The 13,699-nt window shown below is 41.3% G+C and overlaps 2 protein-coding genes and 4 non-coding genes across 7 annotated transcripts; 1 reads left to right on the top strand and 5 right to left on the bottom strand.

Moving 5' to 3' along the window:
• Nucleotides 1-383: 383 nt before the first annotated feature.
• On the bottom strand, nt 384-1,142 carry tmem275a (transmembrane protein 275a). Its single transcript, XM_076097363.1, has one exon. It carries the CDS (start codon nt 1,044-1,046, stop codon nt 384-386), a length of 663 nt encoding a protein of 220 aa, XP_075953478.1. The 5' UTR covers nt 1,047-1,142.
• A 2,808-nt stretch (nt 1,143-3,950) lies between these two features.
• Nucleotides 3,951-13,501, bottom strand: kncn (kinocilin). 2 transcript variants are annotated; one of them, XM_076098071.1, is made up of 7 exons: nt 13,411-13,501; nt 13,239-13,328; nt 9,318-9,488; nt 7,458-7,526; nt 7,303-7,374; nt 5,771-5,864; nt 3,951-4,210 (listed from the first exon to the last, which is right to left on the bottom strand). In XM_076098071.1, exons 3-7 carry the CDS (start codon nt 9,463-9,465, stop codon nt 4,135-4,137), a joined length of 459 nt encoding a protein of 152 aa, XP_075954186.1. In that variant the 5' UTR covers nt 9,466-9,488; nt 13,239-13,328; nt 13,411-13,501; the 3' UTR covers nt 3,951-4,134. The 2 variants fall into 2 exon arrangements, with proteins under 2 accessions (XP_075954186.1, XP_075954185.1); XM_076098070.1 differs by lacking the exons at nt 13,239-13,328; nt 13,411-13,501 and having other exon boundaries at nt 9,318-11,262.
• Nucleotides 11,016-11,087, bottom strand: trnag-ucc (transfer RNA glycine (anticodon UCC)). The gene has a single exon. It is a non-coding gene; the product is annotated as a tRNA-Gly (tRNA).
• On the bottom strand, nt 11,744-11,817 carry trnai-aau (transfer RNA isoleucine (anticodon AAU)). The gene has a single exon. It is a non-coding gene; the product is annotated as a tRNA-Ile (tRNA).
• Nucleotides 12,239-12,310, top strand: trnaw-cca (transfer RNA tryptophan (anticodon CCA)). The gene has a single exon. It is a non-coding gene; the product is annotated as a tRNA-Trp (tRNA).
• trnap-agg (transfer RNA proline (anticodon AGG)) lies at nt 12,769-12,840 on the bottom strand. The gene has a single exon. It is a non-coding gene; the product is annotated as a tRNA-Pro (tRNA).
• Nucleotides 13,502-13,699: the final 198 nt, after the last annotated feature.

Genomic DNA, 13,699 nt, shown 5'->3' with positions numbered 1-13,699 from the left:
CCGGCACAGTTTACTGTTGACCTTTCACATCTAATCCCAACGTGTTGAGAACAGATCAACAATCAATATTTTTCATTCCAGCCCTCTGAAATCACTGCTGATGGGTGCGTAGCAGTGAAAGATAAAAGTTGTTGATAGACTGTTCATAATGGCCCATGTTAAAAAACAAATACCATGTAGGGGAAAACACACGAACAGCACAAGAGCGGTCTTAAAATCTTATGATCCATAAACACTTGGATGTTTCATTAACTTTGCATGCTAATTACCAGTTCGCTGCACAGCAAGAAAATCAAAAGCATTCTGTACACAACCAGAAATATGGCACAACGTAAACTAGAGGACACGATCACATCCAGCAAGCCCTCGGCCCAGAAGGATATTTACACTGGCAGCTCCGGCCTTGGAAGAGTTTCTGCTCTGCTATAGGCGACCACTTCTTCACGCGGCAGGTTGAGCCTCACCTCCCCTCCTGCTGCCGTGGAGGCTGAGTAGACTGCGGTGGCGGAACCAGAAGGGGGGCCATTGGTCTCCATGGTGAAGAGCTTGCAGGGTCCTGGTAGGGCCATGTCGGGAGCCTCCTTTTCTGGGCTGGACGCCCGGGACGAACCCGGGGATGACGTGGGGCTGAGCTGCACAGCTGTGGTATCCTGCAGCGTGTGCTCGCTGACCTCTATTTCAAACGCTGCCCCACCAGCCAGCCCGCCGTGTCCCATCAGCCCCGCGCCCCTGCCGCCCACCTTGGACCTCCGTGAGCTGTGGGGAGGGGGGAGGCGGCTGCACACGCAACAGGCCCCGAAAAAGGAGAAGGCCACCAGCAGAAGGATCGGTCCGATGATGATCGGGGGATTGGCAGAAGGCACCAGCGTGCTGAAGGCGAACGCTCCCACGAGGGTGATGTTGAGTCCAGCCAGCATGATGCACAGGCCGCAGGCACAGCAGAGCGCCGGAGAAGGTAGGCCATGAGGGCGAGACGTCCTCCTCGTCTTCTTCTGGGGCTCCTTTTTAGGTACAGGGGTGCCAGTGTTTCTATCAGTGATGACCATGTCTTCTCCTCTCGAGCTCTCTCTCTTCCACTGTGTTATCAAATCTCTCCGTGTTTCAGTCCAGACTCTTCCCCATGGCAATGTTTAAACAAATTCACAGCCAGGTAACATCTTTGTCTGTAAATGACAAAACATAACAGCTGTAAGAGTATCCTTTTGGATGCACACACACACACAGTGAAAGAAACACTCTGCCTCTGATAACCCTGCTCTTGTTCGGTCCACCAGTGTTACTGAACAAATATCTAATGATCATTGTGTACTCCCTGAGAGACTTTGTGTAATGAGCTCTGAACATGCATCACTCTGCCCTGCTACTCCTATAAATTACACATGTCATGAATAAAATCTGATCAGCTAAAAGCTGAATACACTGGCCACTATGCAGGTGAGTGTTACGGTTGGCTCAGTATTGCTGTGGTTTATATCATAGAGACACCAGAAGCCTGTCTCACACGTATACGGGGAAGGACTGCTGAAAATACTGAGCATTTAAATCAACTGGACTATGTTTTAAATAGGATTTTGCTTGTTTTGCTCAATTTCCATGTACAACAACACACACGACAAGTACAGAGCACATTATACCTCAGGTAAACAAAAAAAAACATTGAAATAAATTGGTGGGACCGTTAATTGGAAATTTAACCATCTACACTGTTGCATTACAATATTAATGAGATGCATGCACCCTGTGACTCTTGCACCACCATATTGAAAAAAAAGTCATACTGCTTAATAATTAAACACGTTTGTTCATAATTGCTGTTCATTCGATAGGTCTGTAAAATGTGTGCAATGGCACTGCAGCTGCTTCATTTCGTGGCAGCAAGGCCGCGGTGTGAATGGCTTTTCAGTATTTAGTTGCAATCTAATCAGCCCTGTCATTCCAGCATGCGTCCATTCAGGAGCATACAGTGCAAACGAAGAAAGGGGGTGTGGGGAAAGGATATCCTTTTTGTAAATGTGTATATCAGTAAAACTATGACCACGCATGCAAATACAAACAGTACGTTTAATTATGAACTAGGCTTTGCTTAGAACACATTTAAATGTACGGCACAGATGTGTTACATTCCTGTGTAATTAACCCGTAAAAAAAAAAATCATCTTACCCTGTATGTCGATGCACTGCAGGTCTTTCCATTGTCCAATCAGTAGATTTTCGCCGAGATTGCCATGTCTAATTACCGCGCGTAATTGCTGAGAGGTTGAAAGGACGCATAAACACCAAACGAGGGTTTTTCATCCTGCCTTCGCGGCTTCGCGGCGCTGAGGGCACAAGTCATGACAGCCGTTCAATCGGTGGCCATGGAAACACAAAAAGCAACGCGATCCGACCTGCTGAGGAACATACCACGAGGAGACGAGGGGACAGATCTCTTAGGTGACTGAGATGGCATCTCTTCTGAGTTGGCACACAGACGCAACACCGCGCGCTGCTCCCGATGTGGACCGAGACGCACGCAGCAGCACCGGCGAGGTCATTCCTGCGACGGAAACGAAGGGTGGGGGTGACCGGGGACCGGGGAACCGCTAATACAGGCGAGGTGTCTCTCCGGTGGTGGGTGTGATGTCGTCAGATCATTATTGCATACATTTTTGATCCGCCGCGCAGAGCATCTTCTCTCCTCTGTGAACCTCTGGATGCGACTCCCCTTTCTCCTCCTCAGCCATCCTTGTGTGTGTGTGTGTGTGTGTGTGTGTGTGTGTGTGTGTGTGTGTGTGTGTGGAGGAGATGATGAAGGTGAAGGCTGTTGCACCGTGCCTGTAGCTCACTAGCTCCCCTTTACTTGTTGCTGATTTTTCTTTAAATTACATTTTAAAATTAAAGCCTCAAATTATTTTTTCTTTCGTCTAATTTACAGTCGGTTTCTTTGTTAAGGTGTTTTCAGTCATACCATTAAATAATATGATGCCACTTTTCTATAGAGGAGTCATAAATTGGAATTAATGGCTTAATTAAAGGTTAATAAATCAATTAAATGTAAAAATAAAGTAATTAATTAGAACTAATTTAGGGTTGCCAAGCGGTGAAAAATGTCACCACTGTTAAGTCAAATAAGTCATTAATACGCCATTAATAAATAAATAGGCCACCAGGTTGGCAGTTATGAATGTCAGTAAGATAAAATGGGCAAGTGTTGCCTAATAGGCCAACAAATTGAGTAAGTTGTATGTAAATAAATCATTAATAAAGCGTTCAGAAGTTCAGAGGTCGAACTGTCTTTGTAATGATTTAAAGAGCTCAAACTGACATAGCAAATGTCGTGCTGGAGGAGGATAAACACCACCTGGCAACCCGGAATCTGTTGTTATGAATAAAGCATGACCTCTTAACTCTTCAGTTTGTTTGCTGAGACCATTTATGCAGCCTTTGGTTTGCAACCCGACCATTGAAATTCAATTCACAGTTATTGCATTGGGCAATTCTAGATTGATACCTCGAAAATCTCTTTAAAAGACTCCTGCAGACCCCTCTGGCTACCGTTGCTGACACAATTCATGCTCGCAGCACGCCACCGTTTTTGTCAGAGCGCAGCATTCTTCCTCATGCAGCAGTCATTCTGCCTGTGTCATCCTGAATATCAATGTATTACGTTTCACTGCGGGGGTGCAGGTCAGTGTGCGCGTGCAACAGGATGTAGCTGTTTGTGTGTCGGTCTGTCTGCGCACATGTATTCCAATTTGTTTTGCTCACGGCAAATACGAGCAGGGGAACTTGAGCCGAATCTTGTACGAGTCCCATCGTCACATAACGACCGTTACCATTTCTTAATTGGCGGCTGAAGACATTGTGAGGCGGTGAGATGAGCTGCACACAAGTGGGACTACTTGGCTTACTTTGTATTCACTCATTAGCAGGAAGTTTGGAAATACTTCTCAAGCACTCACGAGTTAATCTTTGGAGTTGTTTATTAGGCCACACAAGTACAATGTCATGAGGTTATCTCAACAAACGTTCCGCAAGTTGAGCCACAATTCTACAGAAGACCATTATCTTTTGCCCCACCTTTGAAAGCCACTTAATGGCGAAGATTTAGCGGGGAAGTTGAATAAAATTGGTCCGTCAGGTCATGTGATGACATCATGGCAGGTCTTGATCAGAAGGCGGCTGCTTAAGTTTCCGTCTCGATAAGATGTCTGGCATGTCTGAAGATGTCCTGCAACACACCAGAGCAGGACTCACGTAAGCAAAGGGATGATGTATTGTGTCTGATGAAGCTGAACTAAAACATCTCGAGGCAAAATTAGAAGATTAGAAATTAGAAAAGTATTTGTCTGTCTTTATCTGTTGTGTTACGTCTTCCCTCAATTTGGGACAACCCGTCTTACGTTCTTCCCCGAAGTCATCTAAAAATGTATCCTATAGTTTTGAAAAGACTGCTCTGCATAATTCGTGTGTTGGTATGTGACTAATGCAATGAAATGAACACAACATACATTTTACATGATTGTCCCACACAATTTGTGGATCATATGAAGCTGAAGTAAGAAAACTAGCATTGGCATTGCAAGAAAAACGTGACCTTAATAGTCTCAATTTAACAATAACAAGCTTTGACAAATGATTATTTTTAATTTTCATATATGTCAGTCACAGGTTTGTAAAAATGCTTGTTATATGGATATCCAAATGTCCAAAGTGACTGTGAAAGGAGGTGATACTTTGTAATGTTCCCTTGTACAGGCAACACAAAAGCACATGTTCTTATGTGAGGTGTTTCGTTTGCTGATCTACCGACAATTTAGCTCTGTGATAGAAATAATATATGAGTGCAGAGAATACAGAAACATAGTCCCTCATGTAGCATGGCTTAATCACCACCACGCCCTTTATATTTAGCGATTCATCATTTTGTCCATGAATTAGTGCAACAGCTTCATCTTGTCAAGATAAACTACGTTTTTTGGCACCTCAACACCTTCTCTTTTAAACTACGGCATAAAGAAAAGGTTACTGGACACATCACAAAAAAGAGCAACATCGAATACAATTAATAAGCCATCAAATCGCGGAGATCAATCTCATGCCTTGCAGTGACCGCCTTAAACCCAAAATTGACTCTGAGAGAGACTGCCGACACACACATCTAAACAGTGCAGGTCAAATCACTGCACTGCTCTGAAGTCTCCGTCTGGCAGGGCGTCATGATCTCATTACAGTGAAATAAAAGCATGACTCCTGAACATTATCCTAGAAGCGCTTGTTCCACTTCATAAGGGCAGTTCAGCGTTAACACTCATGTTTAACACTCAGCTTCATGTCATTAAAAGTCTTTAAAGTTTCAGTTAATTGATTTTGGGGCATTTACATGTGGATTTGTGATGCATCCAAAACAATCTCGCAGTATTAGGTCAACAGCACTGACACACTGTGAGCTCTTTAAATCATTGCAAAGACAGTTCGACCTCTGAACTTCTGAACTCGTTATTACTGATTTATTTAACTTACTGAATTTGTTGGCCTATAAGGCAACACTTGCCCATTTTATCTTCCTGACATTTATAACTGCCAACCTGTCCTGCTGGAGGAGGATGAATGGAGGGAGAGGAAAAGTTAAGGTGACATGTTCTTTAGTGTTAGAAGATGACAGCAGAGGAGACTTTAAATGGGACGTTACCTTTCTTGCACTTTATGAATGTCAACCCGCTTCTTGCTCTAATCCACATTAATCGCATATGGAAAAAAATTCCCCGCATATATAATATCGTCCACGTACCCCTCATCTGGGTTGGTCTCAGCCATCGGTCCGCACTCCACAAAGGTTCCCATTCGACTCTTAGAACGCTCCAGATTTAGCTGACTCTGAGTCCCTGTCGAGAGCACGGGAGTCAATTCAAGTCCATTTTATTTATACGTGACACTTTCCATGTAGAGCATGTCGAGACCGTACTCTTTAATTTACAGAGACCCCCCAGGAGGTCTCTCCAGGAGAGCAGATCAACACGCTGCAACATTCAATGTAACATTTTCATGTTTCAGTCTGTGGATGTCTGAGAGCTGAATCATGTTATGATGGCTGGCAGGTGAGAGAAAACAGTCTCAGGGGAAAACACACACACACACACACACACGGATTGTCTATTATGTGGTCACATGCACTCACCTATCTATATGTCTTCGCCACATAAAACCAGATCAAACAAACAGCAGTTACGAGCATGCATAAGCAACTGCAGCTTCTAGATCTCCTAGGACTGTGTGGGTGCAGTTAAACAGCCATAAACAGAGAGATTGATGCCATGAGGAGAAATTGCCATCTCACTGCTAATTGCTAATAACTCCTGACCAACGTTTTTCTATTTCATCAGAAACATTTGGGTTTGAAAATAATAATACGTGTGTTTTCTGTACAAACAACAGTAAATCTGTTTATTACATGTTCTACAACGATATTCAGGAAATTAATTCAAGAGTTAATGCTGGATTGTATGTGATAGATTATGCCCAAATAATAAAATGAAAACATATTAAGAAATATTTATTTTTTCATACACAAAGCCGGTGTGCTGAAAGAAGAAATCTCTGTTAGAAATGATCATGGAGAGATACTCCACATGTTTCTTAAACCTCTAGAATCTCTGAAATGAATTCAAACCAGACTTACACAAACAAACGACCTCTATAACACATGAAAAGATTAAATATCACTGACTTCCAGTGTTTGCTTTGAATATACAAACTATTTAGTATTTTCATTCTAGTTATTTTCACTGGAGCACAAACACGTAGGTCTTCTTGTGTTTTGTTCTTGTGTCTTGTGATTTGTAATCACAGTACGTTACTGTATTATATATCTTGTCCTGGAGTTTCTGATGAACTAACATTCATGTGGACATATTTACATGAATGCATTTCCAGTCAGATTCTCTCAGCACTGTGAATCTTTTCTCTCACATCTTTCCTCGATCTCATAATGTTTTCCATCTAGGTCAATAAAAAGTGGTTATGAAAGAAGGACTCTCTCTCTCTCTCTCCCTCTCTCTCCCTCTCTCGCTTTCTTTTGGTTTTTTACTTTTCAACTGCACCCCGTGCGATATCAGTAAGATGACTGATGCTCTGCAATAACCACATAGACCCAACACCTTTCTCACTGGTGTTAACTATCAGCTCCACAGTGTGCAGACCGGTGTCAATATATACTGGACACAAACTTGACAGCTCACTAACAAGTAGCAGACTGAACAACATATCGTTGAAAGCTACATGTGACTGACTTTTCTGTTGAAACATGGCTCCACACTCACTCACCTTCTCTTCTTAGTGTCTCTACAGGTTGAATAGGAGCAGGATTGGCAGGTGTGGGGTGCACTCTGAAGTTCCCTGGGTTGTTAAGACAAGAGACAAAGTAATGTTTAAATATCTTTAAAAGTGTTTCAATTGATTGTTCAAATCAAACAACGTACCGAAGGATGGAAGAATATGGTTGATGTTCAGCCAGGCTCTTATGAAGGGGTAGATCGATATGAGCAGGCCTGGAAAGCAGACAGCATAACTAAATTGATGAATTACATATAAACACTGCTTTTATTATAGTGGCCTAACCACTATTGGTAGGATAAATAACAAGTAAGAACAGATTAACTGCAATGTTAGTGCGACTGATTTGTCACAATCTTGTACTCAAAAGAAATGATAATCAATCATGTTTATTTTCTGACCGGTATTTGCTCTAAAGTGGGCACACCAGAGGGTAGAGCAGCTCTTCATATACGTTTAGACATCACATCAATGACAGCCTTCGATGAAATAGCCTTCAGATATTTTTACATACAGAGTGTGATGTTACTTCCTGCTCAGCTCCAAGTATAAATTAATATCTGAACCGCAGGGCTCGCGTGCCTCTCAGTGGCACTCCGCTCCAATTCAACAGTTATTAATTTCCCTTATAAGCCACAAGAGTCGACATTAAACCCCGGCAGGTCCGGAGGGTGGCTGTGACGAGCCTGCGTGTGCTCAAAATGTCATGAAACTGCAGAAGGAGTGAAAGGAATCTGTCGAGGACACTCTGTTCACACTCATTAGTCAGCCTATGTGTCGGAGGAGGCATCAAGGCGCATCAGCCCCAAAACACATAATTAGATGCTACTTTGCTGCACAAGTGCTGCACAGAGTGAACGACTCCGTCAAGCTGCTGCGCTCTCACTTTTTGATTTGCCAAACTCTTGTGCACATTAAAAACACAAATGAATTATTGAAAGCTGATCAGATCAACGGTGAGAATCCATTTACCATTAACTATGCATGCTGATGTTGTCGTCGTCGCATCGAAAGCCCTGCCCTTCGCTCTTTCCCTTTCTCTCACTCCTTTATCTGCAGTGAAGCTCCTCCGGCTTTCAGTTGGTTCCAGTTACACCGTTGTATCAAGTGAGCACATGGTGTCTTTTTCAAGAGCGGTAGAGGGGAAATGTCACAGGCCAAAGAACTTTCACTAATTTGGGATTTAAATAAAAAAAAAAAAAACATTCCTCAGTTTGCCCGTTGGATATGAATGTGTCCTCCTCAAAGCAGACAATACTCCGAGGAGATTTTCTGAGGAGAACATACGTTTTACTTCCTCATTGTTTGGGGTGTCACAGATCCCACTGTTGTATATGTAGAGATAGCAATCATTGCTATGTAACATGTTTTCCCCTCCGACCTTATTAAAACATAATATCTGGAAAAGTTCCCACGTGGTACTTTCTTTTTGACACAACCTAAACTTGCATATTCAATGAAGGTGACAAAACATTATTACATCAAGTAAGGAAATATTTCTTTCTGGGGTATGGATGGAAAATTATGTATTTCTTTTGTTTTTCAATAAATCATTCATAAAAAAATGTAGAGTAGGTTTTCCTCCATAGTGAGGAAACTTAACCTGTTAAAATCCACCTGCCCGCTGGTGGGTTAGGGGTGAATGGTTGGTTTTGAATGATGGTATCAGGGTTAGGATTATTATGTGATTACCCATCGTGTTTAAGCAGGTGTCACAGACTAAAAACAGAAGTGTCCATAGTTTCCATAGAGGCCTCCAAAAGGTAGAAATGATGTAAACGTTAAAGCTATTCTCTTAAAAATTAAGAAAAATCGTGAAGTACCAAGGTGATAAAATAATGTTTTGAATGCTATGTTTTTTAAGCAGTTTACACTAACAACTCTTCATCAATATATGGTGACACGACAGAAAAAGATTCATGGAAGGGAGAAGCTCAAAGCATTATGACGAAATACCGTTCCCACAACTGGGTCAGTAGTTCCTAAAAACTTCCACACACACTCACCGAGGCCTCCCGCTCCCAGGAAGATCCCTCCTACAGCATCGGCGTCACACTGCCTGGATATCCCGATGATGATGCAGCCCGCCACAATGCTGAGCAAGGCTGATCCCACCCGTAGCCCATGGTACTCCCCAACGCTGACGGGGTTCATTCAGCAGGTGGAGGCCCTCCCACCTGCTCCTCAGACACACATACACACACACGCACACACACACAGACGCAGACACACAGACAGTGAACAGTCTTGATACTACACTCTGCTTCAGGCCCTCACTGCCAGTTGCAACTTCACTGACATCTGCACCAGCCTCCCATGCTTTCACTCTCTCTGACACACTTCTCTGGCGAAGCCTCCATCTCCGTTCTCCAAAGCTCAAGACGTCTCATGCATCTTTAAAGACTGAGCTCTGGTTTCCGTTGCCACCGAATATTAAAGCTTGATACGTGTGCCGCAAATCTGATCACAGCCCTCTTCCAACCAGCACTGGCATCTATAGCATCACATACGCAATGAATAGCTCGAGTGTCATTTTAGTGAATATGAACACCAAAATGACAAACAGCTGTGAGGCTGTCTTTAGCATGTGCAGAGCGTCACGCACTTAGAAGTACAAGGCCAGAGCAGCACAGAGGTACAGAGAGAGAAGGGGAGATGGAGAGAGAGAGAAAACGGGTGACAGTTAGAGAGACGGAGTTAGAGTATGTGCTACTTGTGTGATTTGTCTGTGAGCTTGAAGGGAATGTGTAATGAAAGGTTCAGAGAGTCCTCTACAGTGGGGGCCCGAGGCCATCCACAAAGGCCTGCCGTTGCCATAGGAATAGCATATCCATGGCAACAGAGGGAAAAGGAGGGTAAGCAAGATTAACACAGGCGAATAGGATAACAAATGAACTTAGTGGGGAGAAAGAAAAACACGTTTCCTGTTGGGCAAGTCTATGTCAAGTCTGTATATGTCTACATCTATTATCAATCAATGCTGGTTATATGGTGTTTGTGTGTGTGTGTGTGTGTGTGTGTGTGTGCGTGACATAGGCCGCCTATAACTTTGTGACCCTTTAAGCGACCCATTGTCAAAGGTTATATCTTCGTGTGTCAACACTTGAAGAAAATAATAAGAAGAGTGTTTGCTATGTTCTCTAACGTCTACCAGAAAGTCAAGCTCCCTCAAGGTGTGAGTGCATAAGAAGGGAAATGTTATCATCTTGAAGCAAAATTGGAGTTAAGGGAATTTCTGGGAAAAGAAAAAGAAATCAGTGGTGTTGTACACAATGATATGAGATGAGCATTGAAGGATGGCAGACCTTGCCGTCCTGTACTAAAGTGGCACACCATCTCTAGTGTTCACATAATGAACACACTAAATCACCACAGCTTGAGCTCAGTCCGGGTTGAGCACACTCATTACATGTGAGGCAATAACCACAAATGTTAGGTAACGACACAAATGTATCTCATCTCTCTTACGTCTCTGAGGTTAACGGCACTGTGCTATCTAAAGGTCTATGGCAAAAAATTACAATAATAATAATCAACTTCAATACATTAATGGACAGTCATTTGAGCATTTACAGCTCTGTACATGTAGTTTTACAAGATAATCTCGGAAGCTGCAATTCTGAACATACAGTAAAGTTCATTTACATCATTCATTAAATGAATAAATGAAGCCAGAGCGATGTAGTGGCACGATCAAAAAAGGATGCGTTGGCCGGGAATCGAACCCGGGTCAACTGCTTGGAAGGCAGCTATGCTAACCACTATACCACCAACGCTACACATTAGCTGAGAGAGTCATAACCATTCAAAAAATCTCAGCGAATGGGTCTTTATCGCGACTAGATTGTATGCTTTTGTCAGTTTCTAGCGAGAGAGAGAGAGAGAGAGAGAGAGAGAGAGAGAGAGAGAGAGAGAGAGAGAGAGAGAGAGAGAGAGAGAGAGAGAGAGAGAGAGAGAGAGACGACCTGCTTCTCTATGGAGGACAGAAAATGTATAAATAAATTGCTGCTACCAGAGCAAACTAGCAACATTACTATGGAGGACAAAATATGAATTTACTATAAATAAATAAATAAATGCATTAATAAATGTATAAATAAATACATGTTTAAATAAATGTTTGAATACAGAAATAAATAAAATAATAATTAAATGCTGAAATAAATACTGAAATAAATAAATGCTGAAATTAATAAATAAAATAATATTTATTTATTTCAGCATTTAATTATTATTTTATTTATTTATTTCTGTATTTATTTAAACATTTATTCTTAAATCATATTCTGTCCTCCATAGTTTCATATATTTTTTTTGATACTTAAGGCTAATTCCATACATAGACTGGGGTCAGACTGTATTGTACAATGCATACATTTATGTGGTTCATTAATTTAGGATTACTGATGTCATCAAGGAAGCACAAAATACTTGGCCAGTACGGGTATCGAACCCGCGACCTTGGCGTTATTAGCACCACGCTCTAACCAACTGAGCTAACCGGCCAACTAATCAAATCACAACCGAACAACACTTCCTCATATCACAATTAAGGCATTTATCCATATATGCTTACCTCATTAGCATACAGAAATGTAGAAATAAATATATGACATGTATTTCTTTATGTCCTGTTTCATTATCAACTTTTATTTATTTATCTATACATTCATTTATTTATTTCCATATTTATTTCAGCAGTTATTTATTCATTTATTTCAGCATTTATTTATTTCAGCTTTTATTTATTATTTTATTTATTTATTTCTGTATTCAAACATTTATTTAAGCATTTATTTATTTCTGTATTTATTCATACATTTATTAATGCATTTATTTATTTATACATTACTCATATTCTGTCCTCCATACCTTAAAACTACGAATGCCTACTAATACTCATTATGTGTGACCAAGTAAATGACTAGACTTCGTGGCGCAACGGTAGCGCGTCTGACTCCAGATCAGAAGGTTGCGTGTTCAAATCACGTCGGGGTCAATTCTTATATTTCCGTCACTCATTTAAGAAACATCTTTTCATAATAAATAAATGCTGAAGTAGATACATAAATAAATCAATGCTGTAATAAATAAAAATAAGAGATCATATTAAGGAATAAATGCTGAAATAGATATGGAATTGAAGAAACCAATGCATAGATAAAGAAATACGCATTCCCTCGAGGTTCTTTAATGCATGTTCTCTGGTAATATCTAAACATTTTCCAGTGATTTTATTGAATTCAATTAATACTTTTTTTAATTCACTTCATTTCATTTTAAAACTGAACTACTGAACTGAAAGAACTCACTTGATATTTATGAGCTGTATACATGTATACCTGAAGGGATAGTAGGACACTGACAGTGTCACGCTAAAGACTGCAGAATAGAATTAGATAAAAAATGAGAAGGCGACATACTGACAGCAAGAAAGTATTATCCAAACCAAAAACTGGGCTCGTCCGGGATTTGAACCCGGGACCTCTCGCACCCTAAGCGAGAATCATACCCCTAGACCAACGAGCCGTGAAACGCACACAGTGCGATGAGTTGTTAGACAAGGATCTGATCAAATTCAAGCAAAACTGATGGTGTTCTGTTGGCAGGTTTTCAATAATAGTTTCCTTACCTTTCTGATCACCTAACATCGGCCACGACACTTTAGCACTACATCAAAGCCACCTGTTTTAATTTCAGAAAATATATTTTTTGCAAGAGTGCGGCGAAATAATTTATTAAAGAAAATATATTTTTTGATGATTGCATCGAGCTGGATTGGATCTCACTACAGTTAAACAATATGTAACCTGAGTTAGTTTCATTGCAACAACAGCAGCTCGAGTTTATACAGAATGGGTGTTTCGTTGTTGTTAGCAAAATGTTTGTAAAACGGTTGTAGCTATTTGCAAAATGTCATAACTTACCTGAATGACTCCATAACATGAATTTGTTTACCACTTGCTGTAGAGAGAAATGCACGCTAGCTTGCATCTGGCTGTGTGTTGGCACCCCTACTGTTAAAGCAGGTAAATGGAGAGTTTAGCAACAGTAGTTCAGGAGTCATGTCAGCTTAAAGGTAAATGTGTTGATACTCACGTAACTAGATAGCACTGTGGTAGAATTAGTTCTAATAGATGGCTAGCCACTAACTTTAGGATGAGCTTGACCATAGACGGGTTTCTGTGCAACATCATAACAAAGACGCGCGCGCAACTAGGGGGGGCGGAAAACAGCACTCTTCACAAGATTTTGAGATACAAATGCAGCTTCGTTTACCTTTTAACTCAGACAAATACGAACAAAAAACGGAAACCAGATCCCTTCCGATATCTCGTTGCCCATAGATTCTGTTTCCATCTGCAGATATTTGTTTATCTTAATTACT

This window comes from Anarhichas minor, unplaced genomic scaffold (assembly GCF_050575085.1).
Source record: "Anarhichas minor isolate MPS153535 unplaced genomic scaffold, ASM5057508v1 ptg000024l, whole genome shotgun sequence".
Classification (NCBI taxonomy): Eukaryota; Metazoa; Chordata; class Actinopteri; order Perciformes; family Anarhichadidae; genus Anarhichas; species Anarhichas minor.
The sequence above is the reverse complement of the archived record's forward strand: the minus strand, read 5'-3'. Positions and strand labels throughout refer to the sequence as shown.

Bases quoted from the DNA above. Each gene is read 5' to 3' on its own strand.
- tmem275a (XM_076097363.1), bottom strand. From the start codon at position 1,046: ATGGTCATCACTGATAGAAACACTGGCACCCCTGTACCTAAAAAGGAG.
- kncn (XM_076098071.1), bottom strand. From the start codon at position 9,465: ATGAACCCCGTCAGCGTTGGGGAGTACCATGGGCTACGGGTGGGATCA. The intron at 5,865-7,302 runs GTGAGTGAGTGT...TGCTCTCGACAG, and splicing joins AGAGACACTAAGAAGAGAAG to GGACTCAGAGTCAGCTAAAT. The intron at 4,211-5,770 runs GTACGTGGACGA...GGTGTGTTGCAG, and splicing joins GAGACCAACCCAGATGAGGG to GACATCTTCAGACATGCCAG.